This window comes from Strix aluco, chromosome 1 (assembly GCF_031877795.1).
Source record: "Strix aluco isolate bStrAlu1 chromosome 1, bStrAlu1.hap1, whole genome shotgun sequence".
Taxonomy (NCBI): domain Eukaryota; kingdom Metazoa; phylum Chordata; class Aves; order Strigiformes; family Strigidae; genus Strix; species Strix aluco.
In genome coordinates this window covers 99,964,715-99,980,295 of record NC_133931.1, presented here as the reverse complement: position 1 = coordinate 99,980,295, position 15,581 = coordinate 99,964,715, and the positions used below count along the sequence as shown (strand labels likewise).

At 40.1% G+C, this 15,581-nt stretch overlaps 1 protein-coding gene across 5 annotated transcripts in view; it reads left to right on the top strand.

The window, feature by feature from the left end:
• KIF13A (kinesin family member 13A) overlaps positions 1-13,990 on the top strand; it is a 113,964-nt gene extending 99,974 nt beyond the window's left edge. For 3 of the 5 annotated variants that reach the window (XM_074829149.1, XM_074829141.1, XM_074829166.1), the window contains 6 exons: positions 396-473; positions 1,021-1,068; positions 1,495-1,606; positions 2,470-2,621; positions 11,025-12,129; positions 13,012-13,990. In XM_074829149.1, coding sequence (XP_074685250.1) covers positions 396-473; positions 1,021-1,068; positions 1,495-1,606; positions 2,470-2,621; positions 11,025-12,129; positions 13,012-13,298 — 1,782 coding nt within the window. In that variant the 3' untranslated portion in view covers positions 13,299-13,990. Of the gene's footprint in view, positions 1-395; positions 474-1,020; positions 1,069-1,494; positions 1,607-2,469; positions 2,622-3,154; positions 3,260-11,024; positions 12,130-13,011 lie in introns of all 5 variants that reach the window. The other 2 variants (XM_074829176.1, XM_074829157.1) reach the window with 2 other exon arrangements.
• The last annotated feature ends 1,591 nt before the right edge of the window (positions 13,991-15,581 follow it).

The following is a 15,581-nucleotide window of genomic DNA, read 5'->3' as shown; positions in this document are numbered from 1 at the left end:
ACTTCTTGTCCCTTTTGAACTGGATTATGAGAATTCAAGTAGAGATGATTGATCTTTTAAAATATTAAGTGTTGGTTGTTTTTTAGTTTGGGTTTTTTTTAGAGAACGTGGGACAGATAACTGTAAGACTAAGTTACTTCTGTGAAACACAGAATTCCAGTAGTGGTGGGTCTAGTAACTATAGCCGGCAGTGGTGTAGTACACAGAACCTGAAGAGGCAAAGGCCAAAGAATGAATTTCAGATACAAATTTTGGTGGTAGTGTGTGCAAATGAAGATTGGCCAATGCAAGCCATGTTTGCTCTTGTTAGCCACACTGAAAATTTCTATCCTGCTGGATCATTTCTCATGAGGGGACCATGGCATTGTTTTTAATGTGTTCTCTTCTTTACGCAGGCAGTCACAGTCAAAGAGGCACTCTCCACCAAAGCGAGAAACATCCGCAGAAGCATCAGCACTCCAAATGTCCATAATGTAAGGACCCTTTATCCTCTGGTAAATTAGTACTAATGGGGCTGGGGAGTGCTGTTTGTATGTTGATGTAACGCTTGCACAATGTGGTATGGTAATGATTATTCTGAGCTAGGACTAACCAACATGGAGGAAAGTTGTCATGAAATGAAAATGAGTTGCTCGAAACCCCTCCCCACAGCTGTCCATCCTAAGAGATAACAAAGTTGAAAGGGAAGTGGGAGGCTTGGTCAAAACTCTTCTCCTTTTGTAAGGATATTTGTTTTGGAAGTAGTTTAAGATGACAGCTGCCCTGATTCAGATGACTTTTACTTCAAAGTCCCTTTAACTTCTTTCATAGTGTAAGGGATAGTTTCCATTTTGTGTGCATTTTATGTGTTCTATCACCCACTTGCACAGCACAAACATAGCTGTCCTTATAAATAATCTTATCTGAAAAGAGATAACAGAAAAGTTGTTAGGACTAAATGATCACAGTATTTCTTCAAGGCATTATATTTTATAAATAAAAGGTAGGCATTTCATCATTCTGCCTGTTGATGTTCTATAGGTATCCTGTAGCCGACTAGATCTTTCTGCCTGTGACGAAGATGATAAGGTATGTAAATGTGACAAAAAATGGAGCACTTTCTCAGATTTTTTTACTCCTCTTTTCAAGATGTATTTGAGAATTGAAAAAAATAGGAAAACAGTCTTTTAAATGGTGTGCTTACATAATATATCTTCAAAATGCTGCACTAATTATGGATTTTTTTTGAATTAAACCTTCTTGTCCTTCTCTGCTCTTCATATTAGAATTGTAGAAACAGATATTTAAGAAGGGGGAGGTTATAGCAAAACAATATACTTCACTGAAAAGCTAATAAGCTTCTAAACAATCCCTTTGTGTGAGACAGAAAATTGTTTTAGGTCAGTGACTTGCCATTCCTTCGTGGGTTTTTTAATAACCTATATTTGAGTTTACCTATTATTTTTTCATGTTTGCCTGTATCAGCATGCATATTTATGTATTTTTATTTCTTAGGGTTGGTCTGAGAGTCACCTAGATATATCTGACTGTTCTTCCAGTTACCAAGATGTATCATGCTATGGTACTTTACCCAGGGAGTCACCTCGCAAGAGCAAAGATGGCAGTGGTGAGACTTTGAAGTATATACATAATGACAGTGTTTGTGTTTTTTTAATTACTGCATTAAACCAAAAATTAAATTCTCAGTGCTCTTTTCTTATTAAATACATTATCCAGCTTCTTGCTTTGGCAGCTAAACATAATCTGGAAGTAGGAGAGAAATGCATGAAGACATCCAGGAAAGGATTGGAAGCTGGGAGTGTCCAAAAAACCAAAAAGACCTGCTGTTATTTTATAAATTTGAAAATGAAGATGCTTTTGTTAAAGTGGGAAGGGTCCTTTTGCAGGTTCTTTACATTATTTGGATATTTGCTTTGCTGTGCCAGTGTGTCACAGGTGCCTACTTTTTTTCAGGTCAAATTGTAACATGCTGTTCTTGACCAGGCAATAGAGGTGGAGGTACTGCTGCAATAAAGTGGGACTGAGACTTTATTCATTGCTTCCTTGCCTGTAATTTCTTTTTTGATCATCCTGGTCTTGGTTCCAGGGCAGAATTGCAGTGTTGTGGGTAGAGGTCAGGTGAGGCACAGGAAGCAAAGAGTCAGTTCCAGTTTCAAGGACATTTCCCACTGTTTCTGTGCGTGAGATGAAAAGGAGAAATATTGGAGCTTTGGAATGGAGGGGGCAAATACTGCTATTGTCTGCTTTCCTTCTGTTTCAAGGCTTCTCAGAGGGCATAATCTCCCCTTGTTGAGCTCTGCGTTACCTCGTGCTTGGGCCAGTGGTTGAATACTAAAATACTGACATTTTTCTGTAGCCAGCAGCTTGCCAAATGCATGGCTTAACCTCCAGTTATTTTGAATTATGCTCTTACTTTGAAGAATTTCAGTTCTTCATATCTCTTGATCACATTTCTGCTTTTTTACCTAGGTGTTGTAGCAGAGAATTCCCATGCTTTAATGGCCAGCCCTTTTAAAGCATTTTCTCCTCAGCCACCAAAGTTTTTCAAGCCCTTAATGCCAGTGAAAGAGGAACATAAAAGGAAGACCCCGCTTGAAAGCCGACCTCTGCTTAGTCAAGAGGTAATCTTTGAAAACCACCTGTTTTTTTTAAAGAAGATTGAGTGATTTTTTTGTACACTTGGCAAATCATTTGCACCATGCATCTGTTTCAATAGAATTTTGTAGTTCTCTGGTAAAATTAATCAGGATGTTCTTTACATGTGGTGGAGTTTTGGTGTGTTTTTTACCTGAAACACTGGAGAGTTTTTTTCAATTCTTGGTAAGTATTCTTCTTTACAGGATACTTCTATTTTAAAGTAACAGAAACCTGCTTTTTTTTTTTTCCCAGCAAGATGTTCATGTGTTTTTTCATAGATAAAGCGTAATTCTGTGAATAAGTGTTCTAGAGTGGTTATAATTCTAACCTTTATTCCTCAGCCTAAAACTCTGTTGGGAGGAGCGCATGAGTTTACCTATTAACTTGAATTTTGATGTATGTATGGGCAGCACAGTTCACTTCCATCACATCTTAATGCCTTTCTAACTTGCACGCATTTAGCGCTGTGGTCAGAGTTGTGGTTTGTGTGATGTGTTGTGTGTCTTAACCTTTGCAGAGCATGCCTTCATCTCGGGTGCATTGCGCTGTCTGTGTTGTGCCTTCAGGAAGTAATGCCAGCAGCATGCCTGTAGAAAGCAATAGCATACGTGAGGAAAAGATTGTAAGTTTTGTACCAGTTTCTGTTACGAGGCCTGGTGGTGGACTTAGGGCCGTTTGGTGGTGGGCTTAAGGCACTTATGCTACTGCAGCAGGAAAAAGGTGTAATGTGGATATAATAACTTGTGATTGATTGTAACTAATGGTTATAATGAATAATTGCTTGCCTGGCTTGCAAATGCAACCTGTTATTGAAACTAACTCAGTTGGGTTTTAGTGTTCTGGGTTTTTTTGTTTGGTTTGGGGTTTTTGTTTGGGTTTTTTTTTTTTTTGAATATTCATATGTGATTTGTCTTGTAGGGTGGGTGGGAGAGGGGAGGCTTTAGTTTTTACAGGGCACAAATGATCAAGTAAAGGGTGGTTTAGTGAACCATGTTGTTGTCACTCTAATATACCTTGTATGTTACCCAGATTTTGTGACTATACCCCAGAGTAAATGGAATGATCCCATTTGGTGTAAGTAACCATGCATTTAGGTGTGGGTACACTATAAAAAGCTTCTCATTGCCTGATGTGGAAGTAGTATGACTAAAATAAGATTGCCGCTCTCAATTAACCTGCAGCCTGTCTTCATAATTCAGGCAGTGAATTGAGGTGGAGGGCTTTTATTTTAACCTTTACCTGCCAAATCCTTTTCTCACTGCTGCTTCAACAGAAGGTGTATCAATGATTCTGCTGTATGATGGACTCGGGTTTTGGGCTGTGAAATATGGCTGTAAATACTTGCTTTAATCAGAGCTTTAGATTTAAAATTCAGAACCTTCAAATTATTTCCCATAAGTGTTATAGGCCTCTCTTACCACAAAGTGCCTAGTGATAGATTCTTCCTAGTCAACAGTTACTTTCATTTCTACCATATAGCTAAGCCATTAAAAAATGTGGTCTGGATTTCTAATACTGTTTTGTAGGTTGTTATACCAAAGTATCCTGAGTCTTCTGGTGTGTGTATTGGAAGCTTGGCTGCTGGTTTTGTGCAGCAGCTGTTTTATTCTCAATCGTGTTAATTTTCCATAAGGTAGCTGACATGCTGATTCACACAGAGTCACTGATAGAAATAGCATGAAGATGTTTGGAAGACAAAGTCTTCTAGTGGGTTGAAAAACATCCTTGGAAACTAAATTGTTACAAAATTTGCCATAGCAACTTTTAATCCCTTGAGTAAAAACAGGGTCCCACCCCATGCATGCCCTGAATTAACCCAGGCATTTGCTTGTGCTGCTTTCCAAAGACAAGTAGAAGCTTTCAGAGCTGGAAAAGGGCAACATCCTGTACCAGGCTTTTCCAATTAGAATGGAACTAATTAATTGAACACTGTAAACCTGCTGTAGCCAACAGGGCCCTGGAAAGAGCTGTTCTTTCAGCTGCTTGCTGCTACCCTTGCACTGACTCCTCCCTTTTGCATCAACAAGCTTTTTTGTTCGGTTTTGCTTTAGGTTCGGTTGCGTAGTAAGTCAGATCAAGGGAACTGATCCATCCACCTGATGCCTAGACTACTGTGGAGTTCTGTTTCATGTGGATCTACTGCCCTGTCTGATCACCTTATAGACACTTGAGTGGGTACCGGGGAGGCAGGCAAGAACTAGCAGGCACTAGTGGGGAGGAGGTTGAGACGGCTGCTTTGCATACCCCTGCCAGCTTATGGCATTGGGTTTATCAAATGATGGCTTCTGGGGTTTTTTATCTCTTTAAGGAAAGAAGCCTTTGTAAGATGTAGGCTTCCCTGGCTAACCTGCATTTTTCAGAGCTGGAGCAAGTCTATGTTTTAACTAGGCTGGAGTATATATTTCACACTTTTAGATGAGTAGTGCTCTCAGAATAAATTCAGAGATTACACTAGGGTAGCGTCACAAGTCCACATGCATCTTTAGCTGTCTGCTCCTCTCTGTCTGATTCGAAGTAAAGTTTTCACATTATTAATCAATACTGTAAATGATTGCTCCAAGGTACAGAGCCTCATACTCCTACTTAATCACTGGATGATTGATGTTGCTTCAGGTGTCATGCTCACTTGCATCTTACAGCATGTAAAAAATGCCGTAAAAGTAAAGCAACTAAACATACAGGAAGCTAGTAATATTAACTAGATTAATGTTCTGCATCTGAGTAGGCCTAAGAATGATGGTTGGCCTTTTTCTCATGTTTCTCTGGGATCTGTTCTTTTCTTGAATATTCAAAACACGTCTGTCAAAGGAAGGAAAAATTAAAAAGCAGTTAACAAAAAATATTTTTATTCAGTTGGCCTGAAATAGAGCATTCAACCTAAAATTTTAGACAGTAACTTGCAATATTAAACGCATATGGAACTATTTCAAAACAGCATGGCAGAAGGGAATGTTCTATATCTTATGCGAGCACACTGGAATATGTTAAGGTCAGATGACATTTTCATATTGAGTGTATTTGAATACTGTCTGTAATTAACACATCAAAGGAGGGTGTCCTGGTTTTGGCTGGGACAGAGTTAATTTTCTTCCTAGTAGCTGGTACAGTGCTGTGTTTTGGATTTAGTGTGAGAATGATGTTGATAGCACACTGATGTTTTAGTTGTTGCTAAGCAGCGCTTATCCTAAGTTTAGGATTTTTCAGTTTCCCATGCTCTGCCAGCCAGCAGGTGCACAAGAAGCTGGGAGGGAGCATGGCCAGGACAGCTGACCTGAACTAGCCAGAGGGGTATTTCATACCGTATAGTGTTTCCCCCTGGCTAAGAGAAAATCCTCCTAGTGGGCGATGAAAACTGAAGCACCAGTGGTGCAACCACTAAATAAGTATTACTGATGTTTAAATTAGTAAAATGAGAACTAGCATGTTTGAGGTCACTTGAGAAGTATAATTTAGGGATTTGAAAACTCAGGTACTTTAACATTTAACTACGCAGTATGTTTGTTATAAAGCAGGTGTAGGGAAGCTTCTCTGTGTTCCTGCTTGCTTTGCTTCTGTTATTGCAACATCTGGATGTATAATCTTGTCGTCTTAGTTCTTGCTGGCACATTCTTCCTGTTACCAGTTCTTAAATCTGTTTTTTCTTTATAGTCTTTATATTATTTCCAGGGAAGTGGCTGCAGGTTTTTTTACCAATTTTTCAAGGATTTTATCTTTATTTCTACCAATAGCCTGAGCAGTATAAAGTAGTTTCCTTCTTTTTTGCCCACATCTTACATCCACAATAATTTGAAGACCCCTGAAATGGTTTTGTTTCTGGAATTTCCCAATCGGGAAGCTAGAGAGGAGCTTTGAAAGGGGCATCTTTTGTCTGACACAAGATGATGTCTCGTCACCTGTTTGCAGCATTCTTCACAACCCATGTCCTAGTAATAAGGCTGCTTCTCTGCACCTTAACTTTTGTATTTACAATGATAAATAACTGACATGACGCACAGCTGGCAATGTGGTTACTTGTTTGACTTTTCCTGATCAAGTCACCAATGTCTGTGTGTCTGTAGAGCCATTTCTGAGTTACAGTGCCTCTTATCCAGTCTGATTCTGAACAGGGACCCTGTGTGTACTAGGATTTTTTTCAGTCAAATGAGGAATCTTGCAGGATTTGAAGGAGAAACAAAGAACTCTGTTATAAAAATGCCTTTTGATTTCAAGTGGATGTTTAGTTATTATTGACTAGAAATCCTTCATGAAATTCTAAGCCATTTGGAGTTCATATAATATCTTAACCCACTGTATTTGATAAACACCGGAGTTTGTAATATTTTAAAAACAAACTACAAGTTTCTGCATAGAGCAACACTTTTGCATAAGTAATAAGGGTGAAAGGAAAAGATTAAGTAGAATAATTGAGAAAAGGTCCCTCAGAGATGAGCAACAAGTATACTCCAATGTGCAAAAAAGGTGCTTTGCATAATGCTTTAGTGCTTGGAAGGGTATTCATAGTCTCAATGAAGTGGATATGAGTTTTGTCCTTTACTTTTAAAGGTACTACCTGTAGATTTCAGATGCAAGGAAGTAATATAAATAATTTTCAGTAGCCTTATGTGGCATTTCATAACACTATTGCTCCTCTGCAGAGAAATAAATAATTGCAAAATAAAGTCCTCATCCAAATTCCCTGTGAGAAATAACTCTGAAGCAGAGCTTTAAAAACTAGTAAGCAAAGGATGCCAAGCCATTATTTGAGCAAATATTAATAATCTGAAATCCGATTGGATTTGTCAGATATACTTAAACAAGTAGAGGCATTTTTTTCTTCAGATACTGATTGCTCTACCAACAAACATTTAATATCAGTGGAAATCTTGATTAGTTTAAGAGGCCATTCTGCATGAATAATATGACTAAATTATATCTGCTATGAGCTTGAACATGGTAGAAAGGAAAATGAGACCTTGTTATAGACAAGGGTCATGGTGAGTAGTGATAACTTCAAAAAATGCAGGATAAAAGAAAAGTGAAATAATTTAGAACACTGTTACAGTTCTTTTTAGAAAAAAAAATCAATCAAAAGCTAGAGAAAAAAGAAACCACCTCCAGGTTAGAAGAAAGACCTTGTCACATAAGCATGTGCTTCCTAATATATACCTATGAGGATGTTTTAGTTAATTGCACTGCCAAAGGGGCAGGGAAACTGGTCACAAATGACTTGGAGAAGGCCAATGTACTCAATGCCTTCTTTACTTCAATCTTGATCTGTAGAACTAGCCTTCGGGAATCCCAAGCCCCTAAGACCCAAGGGAAAGTGTGGACTAAAGAAAACTTACCCTTGATAAAGGATCACCAAGTTGGGGAGCACTGAAACAAACTGCATGTTTGTTGAAGTAAACATACCCACGAGTGCTGAGGGAGCTGGCTGATGTTATTGTAAGGCCACTCTCAATTATCTTTGAACGTCATAGCAATTGGGAGAGGTACCTGAAGACTGGAAGAGAGCAAATATCACTCCTGTCTTCAAGAAGAACAAAGAAGAAAGATTCAGCTAACTACAAACTGATCAGCCTCACCTCTGTCTCTGGGAAGGTGATGGCAAAAATCCTCCTAGAAAGCATTTCCAAACCCATGAGGAATAAGAGGGTGACTGGGAGTAGACAGCATGAATTTACAAAGGAGAGATCATGCTTGACCAGCCTCAGTTGCCTTCTACAATAAGGTGACTAGCTTGGTGGATGAGGAGAGAGCAGAGGATGTTGATTACCTTGACTTTAGTAAAGCCTTTGACACTATCTCCTATAACATCATCATAGATGGGCTGACAAAGTACAGGTTAGATAGATGGACAGTGAAGTGGATTAAAAACAGGTTGAACGACTGGGCACAGAGGGCTGTGATTGGAGGTGCAAAGTCCTGTTGGAGGCTGGTAACAAGCAGTGTACTCCAGGGCTCAATACTGGGGCCAGTACAGCTCAACACCTTCATTGATGGCGTGGATGACTGGACAGAGCACACCCTCAGCAAGTTTGCAGATGATACGAGACTGGGAGAAGTGGCTGGTACACCAGAGGGTTGTGCTACTATTCAGAGGAACCCCAAGAAGTTGGAGAACTGTCCAGAGAGGAATTTCATGAAGTTCAACAAGGGGAAATGCCAAGTCTTGCATCTGGGGAGGAATAACGCCAGGCACCAATGTATGTGGGGGCTGATGGGCTGGAGAGCAGCTTTCCCTAGAAGTAGTTGGGGTCCTCATGGACAAGAAGCTAGCCATGAGCCAGCAGTGTGTCCTTGCAGCAGAGAAGCCCAGCAATACATTGGACATCACCAGCAGGTTGAAGGAGGTGATCCTTGCTCTCTACTCAGCACTAGTGAGGCCGTATCTGGAGTACTGGGTCTGGTTCTGGGCTGCCCAGTACAAGAAAGGTCCCTACCTTACTGAAGTGAGTCTGGTGCAGGGTTGCAAAAGGGATTAATGGCTTGGAGCATCTGACACACAAGAAGAGGCTGGGAGAGCTGGGACTGTTCAGCGTGGAGGAGACCAAGCTTGGGGGTGTCTTATCAATGCATGACAACACCTGATGGGAGGGAATGCAGACAAGGCAGACCCTTCTCGGTAGTGCCTAGTGACAGGACGTGAGGCAGTGGACACAAATTAAAGCACACAAGATTCCATCTGCAAACAAGAAAACACTTCCTTTTTTTACTGTGAGGGTGGTCAAACATGGGAATGGGTTGTGCAGAGAGGTTATAGAGTCCTTGGAGATCTCAAAACCCACCCAACTGAACACAGTCCTGGACAGTCTGCTCTGGCTGACCCTGCTTGAGCAGGGGGGTTCTGGTTTTGGCTGGGATAGAGTTAATTTTTCTTCTTAGTAGCTCCTGGGAGGGGGAGGGTGATCGAGGGGCTCTGTGGTGTTTGGCTGCCAGCCAGGTTTAAACCCAGACAGGGGGTTTTGGGCTAAATGACCCCAAGAGGTACCTTCCAACCTAAACAATTCTTTGATTATTCTGACATGTGCAAACTGAACAAACCTGTTTGCTGTCTGTGTATTTGAAGCTGTGTTGTAGGAAGTTATTTAAGCAGTCTTGGTTGTTACGAAGTATAGGAGAACATTTTAAAGAGGATGTTTATCTTAAACTTGATGTATTGTTTCTCAGTGCATTGGTCATCTGATTAAGTATTGTGCTGTTCTTTTTCCATGGGTGATTCGTGGCAGGTGTCTGAAAGTATTGAACTACTTTAGATACCACACAGGGTCTGCCTTGATCAGTAGTTGAAATCCATGATGCAGACAAAGGAATAGAGAAATAATAGATGCTTGAGTTCCTCTAAACTTTAAGTACTTTAGCAGTTTTCATTTTCCTGAAAATATTCTTTCTAGTAGGAATTTGCTGTAAACTAGCCATTTTTAATATATGTGTGTACACATAGATATATGTATGTATACATATATATGTTTATATGTGTATAAAGAAAGACATATATTTATATGAAAAATGAAGTATTTAAAAAGCATCCATGTGGAGTCTTGCCTGCAGTATTTTATATTGGGGGAGGAGCACAACTGTGTTGCTGGGGTTTTCCTCAGATGCGTCTTGACAGACTGAAGTCCTCAGCTTCAGCTGGGCTCTGTGAAAGCCACGTTTGTGGGGTGTTCACTGTGCATCACCACTCGTTATCAAAGGGACATTCAGTGAGCTGCCTCCAAAGTCTGCCAGGTTGATTAGTGTCACTTATTTCCCTCCAGACACGTACATGTATGCACACAAGTGCTTCCTTGAAGGTTCTGTATAATATTTGATCCTTTTGCCTTTTATTTTCAAACATTGAGAATGTGTTCAGGTGTGATAGCCGGATGTAAGCAAAATTATTTAGCCTCACTGGTATCAGATTAATAGAAAATCCCATTGTGCAGTAGTTTTTAATAATCAGTATTTTAATAATCAGTATTGCAGTGGAGACCTTCCAATCCATATTTATCTTGTTAGGTGGCCAACTAACTCTATAGAATACCTTCAGTAGGTTTAATTAGTCTAAATCATGGGAAAATAAAAGTTTATAACACATGGCTTTTAAAAAAATGAGTATGATGAAAATACGTAAACATATAACTTTCTCATGCTGTGAGCTTTCCTTATGCCAAACTTAATTTCTTCATATTTTCTGAAATGTTTAGAATTTATCTTTTATTTTCTAAAAACTGAATAGCTTAATATAGACAGGACATGTTCCCAACAGCTCTTTTCAGAGTTGTCTTCCATTCTTCAATTAAAGAATATTAAAGGTATACATTTCTCCACATTCAGAAAGGAAAAAAATCAAGGAAGATTTTTTTATTTTGAAAACTTTACTGTTGTAGCTTCCAAATCCCATGCAACTTTTTCTTCTTTTGCAGGACTCCGAGGAGGAAGACAGTGAGTTGGAGGCCATTAATAAGAAGCTGATAAGTCCACAAAGTTTTCGAAATTTCCGCCCTTACGTACCAGAGGAGTTTGCTGACTTCAGTGTTTACAATGCTAGCCTGGAGAACAGGGAATGGTTTTCTTCTAAATCAGACTTCATGAGTTCACGTGTTCTTGAGAAAGAGGTATCCCGCAGCCCCACCACTAGCAGTATTACTAGTGGCTACTTTTCCCACAGTGCCTCTAACGCTACCCTGTCTGACATGCTTGTTCCCTGTAGTGATAGCACAGACCAGCTAGCCAGTCACACGAAGGAGCTGGACTCTAATGATCCCTCAGGATCTGCTCTTGCACATGATGCAAGATCTTCGAACAAGGAATGTCGAGAGTCAGAAAAGGAGTTAGCGAGAGAAAAGTTACCTGTGTTACCACTGAAAGAAAACAGTGCCTTAACGGAACAAGTACCACTGGCACTTGATGCCACTGACACACTGTCTCAGCAGTTACCCAGAGCTGGATCACTTTCAGCTTCAAGTTCCTCAGATGTCAAAAATACCTGTCACACAATTGAATTTTCAGCGCGTGAAGCAACAGTTGAGCACACGACGGACATTCTGGAAGATCACTCCTTTACAGAGTTCATGGGTGTCGAAGATGGAAAGGACTTTGACCATTCGACAGCTCCGCAGTCGTGTTCCCTCGTGTCCTCTAATGGAGTGAGTTTCTCAGAGCTACCCCGAGGCACTGACAAGGAGCAAAGCACGTGCATGGGCGAGGTGGGCTCTGCAGCAGCAGCAGCTGGCGACCGGCTTGCAGACGCTGGGGAAAGCCCTTTGTGTCCTGTTCTGGTAAAAGAGACTTCAGACCGTGAGACTTACCCTGATACTTCAATAGACGATTTTATTGGGAAGGACCACTTGGATGGTTCCGAGGGTGAAGAAGGTGCTTCTGCAGATCAAGCCCATGTCTTGCCTAGCTGGGTGGCAGTGGGTGAACAAGTCTGTGTTGGAAGTAATAAGATGGGCATAGTGAGATACGTTGGAACAGTGGATTTTTCTGCTGGAATCTGGGTTGGAGTTGAACTAAGTGTTCAGCTGGGTAAGACTAAATATGGTCTGGGTTATCTGTGTAGTTAGTGTGATCTATTTTTTAAAGTTAAACTACAATCATATGCTGTTCAGTCTTGGGAAATACCTCTAATTTCATATAGACTTGGAATCTGATACACCCAGTTCTAGGCTTTCTGGTTATAGGAATACTTTGCTAAGGGTTAATTTTTAACTGTCTTAAAGCCCTGTTCTTCTCGCTTTATGCAGAATAATGCTTTTGCACATTGTGGTAGTTCTGATTGGTACCCATCTATTTTTATAGATCAGAAAAACAAGCAAAGCCTAAAATTGGCAGATTTTTTTTTAAAAAATGCACATGCATGTTTGTGGGCAATACTAACAATGGACATCATTTATCAAATAGGTTTGCTGTCTGTAGCTTTCAGATACTTCCCCCTTCACCCCAGGGGGAAAGGTTAATTACAGAGCACAGGTTTTCTTTAACTTCAATCCAGTGGGGTCAGAAAGTCAATGCTCTGCAAGTCTACAGAAATGCTTCAGGTCTTTTAAAAATATGATGGTTTTAGGAGCTTAATAGATGGTACCACTGATACTAGAAGTTTCTCTGGCAGCTAAATTTTAAGCTTTGTAAGCAATTGAGGATAGTTTATTTTGTAAAATGAAGAAATGTTTCACTTTTTAAAATGTTATTTAACAAAGTAATATTTTAGGAAATCATCTTTTTGGTCACAATTCAAGCCATCCTTTCCAGGCTTTGTTCTCCCTAGTGTATGGTATGATCTGGCTTCATCACTCAGCATTAAAAATCTTGACTGACAGATAACCAAAGGCATCAAACACTTCAGTGCTACAGTGGTATGTGCTAATGGAAGTACCAACAACTAATTCTGTGCATTTATTTTTATTGAAGGGAAGCACGATGGAACTGTAAAAGGCAGAGAGTACTTCCACTGCAAACCACGACATGGCGTCTTTGTTCGTCCTGGGCGCCTCAGCAAAGCACCAGCTTCTGCAAGGAAATGGAGTAGCACTTCACGGTCTCAGGCATCTTCTGCTTCAGAGAAACGGAAAAATTCCGTGCTTCAAAGCTCATCATCCACTCCTAAAACAGGAGGAGAAGTCCTCTGCCATTCAGGAGATGCAGCGGCTTCTGCTTTTTCTAGGAAACAGGAAAACAGGAAATCTTGGATTAACTAAACTGCAGTATTTTTGCACTTACTACACGCATCACTGTGTAGAAAACTTTATGGATTTTTGAAGCTATTGTACATTTTAATCTGTCCATATGGAATGTGTATTCCCTAGAGTCCTTGACTTAATTCTCTAATTTTTTATAAATAATATATATATTATATATATATATGAATGTGTATCTATAGTTTGTCTGCCAGTGGGCAGATACGGCTGCACACTAAAATACAGTTAAAGCTGATCTGTAGATAACTGAGGTACTGGACTATTTGTTACACAACAACTTGGGAGATATATTTTAAACAACAAAAATATTTTATTGAGGAAAATCCAGGATATAAATCCGTATTTGGGAAAAAAAGCTACGGTTTGCTGTTCTTAATTACCAAAGAACTTGTTTTAGACTGATGCATTTGCTGTTTATATCTTTCTATTGTAAATGTTTTAACTGATAACTTGGTGCCATGGTTCTTTTAGTCACTGGGCACCGTGCAGCCTTATGTTCTGTGTTTAAGCACACTGAAATATCCAACTGCTTCGTATTTTTTGTCTTCCTAGAGGCCTGCCACTGTGCTGACTTGGCATTGGATTGAAATGACTAACAATGCCTGAAGCTATATGTCTGGCAGTTCATATGTTAGCATAAGCCAGCCGGGCAGTTTGACTGCAGAAACAGTATTACTGCAAGGGCGTGAGAGGACAACAAGTGGGGTGGGGGGTTTGCTTTTGGGGGGGGGAGGGGAATGGGGAAACAAAGAAGCAGTAAATGGATCATGACTGCAAACTTTGCACTTGTTACTTGCTGGTTATTATCAAGATGAAATAGAACCTGCTAAAGTAATTTTAACCTGTAAAGTTTATTTTAATAATAGGAATGATGGAGGGATTTATGTCTGGTGCTCATGAATTCCTAAGAAGGTTGTTCCACCTGTAGATACTGTAGATGCCTGTACAAGCATTCTGGATACTTGTAAAGTAACATGGTAAAAAATGAGTGAAGTGAATGGCCTGCTGTATCTGTTCTTCTTTGTTCCTTAGCAAGTGAATGATTGAGATACCTGGGACCTTACTGAAAAGCTGCTGTTCTTTCTTTGATTGTTGTGTACAGTAAGCGGACTCTTGTATTTTACTATTTACTGTAAAGAACTGTAATTTATATACTGCCATACTGTATTTAATTGGTACAGACCTATTGTGTGTTAGAATACAGACTGTTTACTTGGGATTTAAAAAAAAAAAATGTTTTGCTTGTATTTGGTACAATTAGGTTTCATGGTAAAATAGTAAGCTGTTTCTAGCTGACGGTGCTCAGATGCAAAGTACTTTTGTAAAAATGCTGAAGGACAATAAGATTGCAGTGGAAGACTGAATGGTATTAACCTATTTTAACACTGACCGGTTCATGCAGCGTTAAGAGAACAGCAGCCCCTGTGGATACATGTTCCTCACCTGCTGCCTTCCCCATCCTTTATAGGAGGGGGAGCAGAGCTGGGGACCTCCTGCCAGAGAATGGCGTTATGTGGGTCAAGGGCAGACGGGACAAGTTCCTGGAAGACGGACAAGACAGACTCATTGCTAAATATGTCAGTGCCTCAGCTGAGTACAACGCAGTTGGCTGCTGGGTGGGGGGTGGTGAAATCTGGGGCTGCGAAGTTTGGTGCACTAGCCCTTGACATAGCTTTTGGCTCCTCTGAGACTGGATTCTTATGTGTTACTTGATTTTGGTGAAATGAATATCTTTGCAGAACACTTCATACTTCTGGTGCCCATCTAGAGTTGCTCTCACTGCATTAATGATACTGCTGCTGGAAGAAATTACCATAATAGAAAAAACGCTTTAGGCGGAGGTATTTTATCAGGCACAGATGATCCTAGAGCATGGCCAGGTACCTACACCCAACACTGGAGGCTTCAAGTTCATTTTAGATGTCACTTTAATCTGTTTATAGTGCTTTTTAGAAAATACACATGTGTGTGTGAACACACATTTGCATAAACATATTTGTCGAAGGCCACTATAAACAATTTTGAAAGCTGATATGGCCATTTTCTTAGGGCAAAGATGCAGGATTTATACCAGGTTAGCATCAGCTGAAGTAGGCTGTTCCTGGTTTCAGACCTTTGAGAGCACACAAGGCATGATTGCTTAAGAAACACCGGCATAACTTTGCTGCTTTGGGTGTACAATCTATACATGCCAGAGAAACCTAAACAAGCCAACCTAGTTTTGTGCTGTACATATTTCGCATAACCTGTGCTGTCATGACTTCTGTTATTACTGAAAGACCT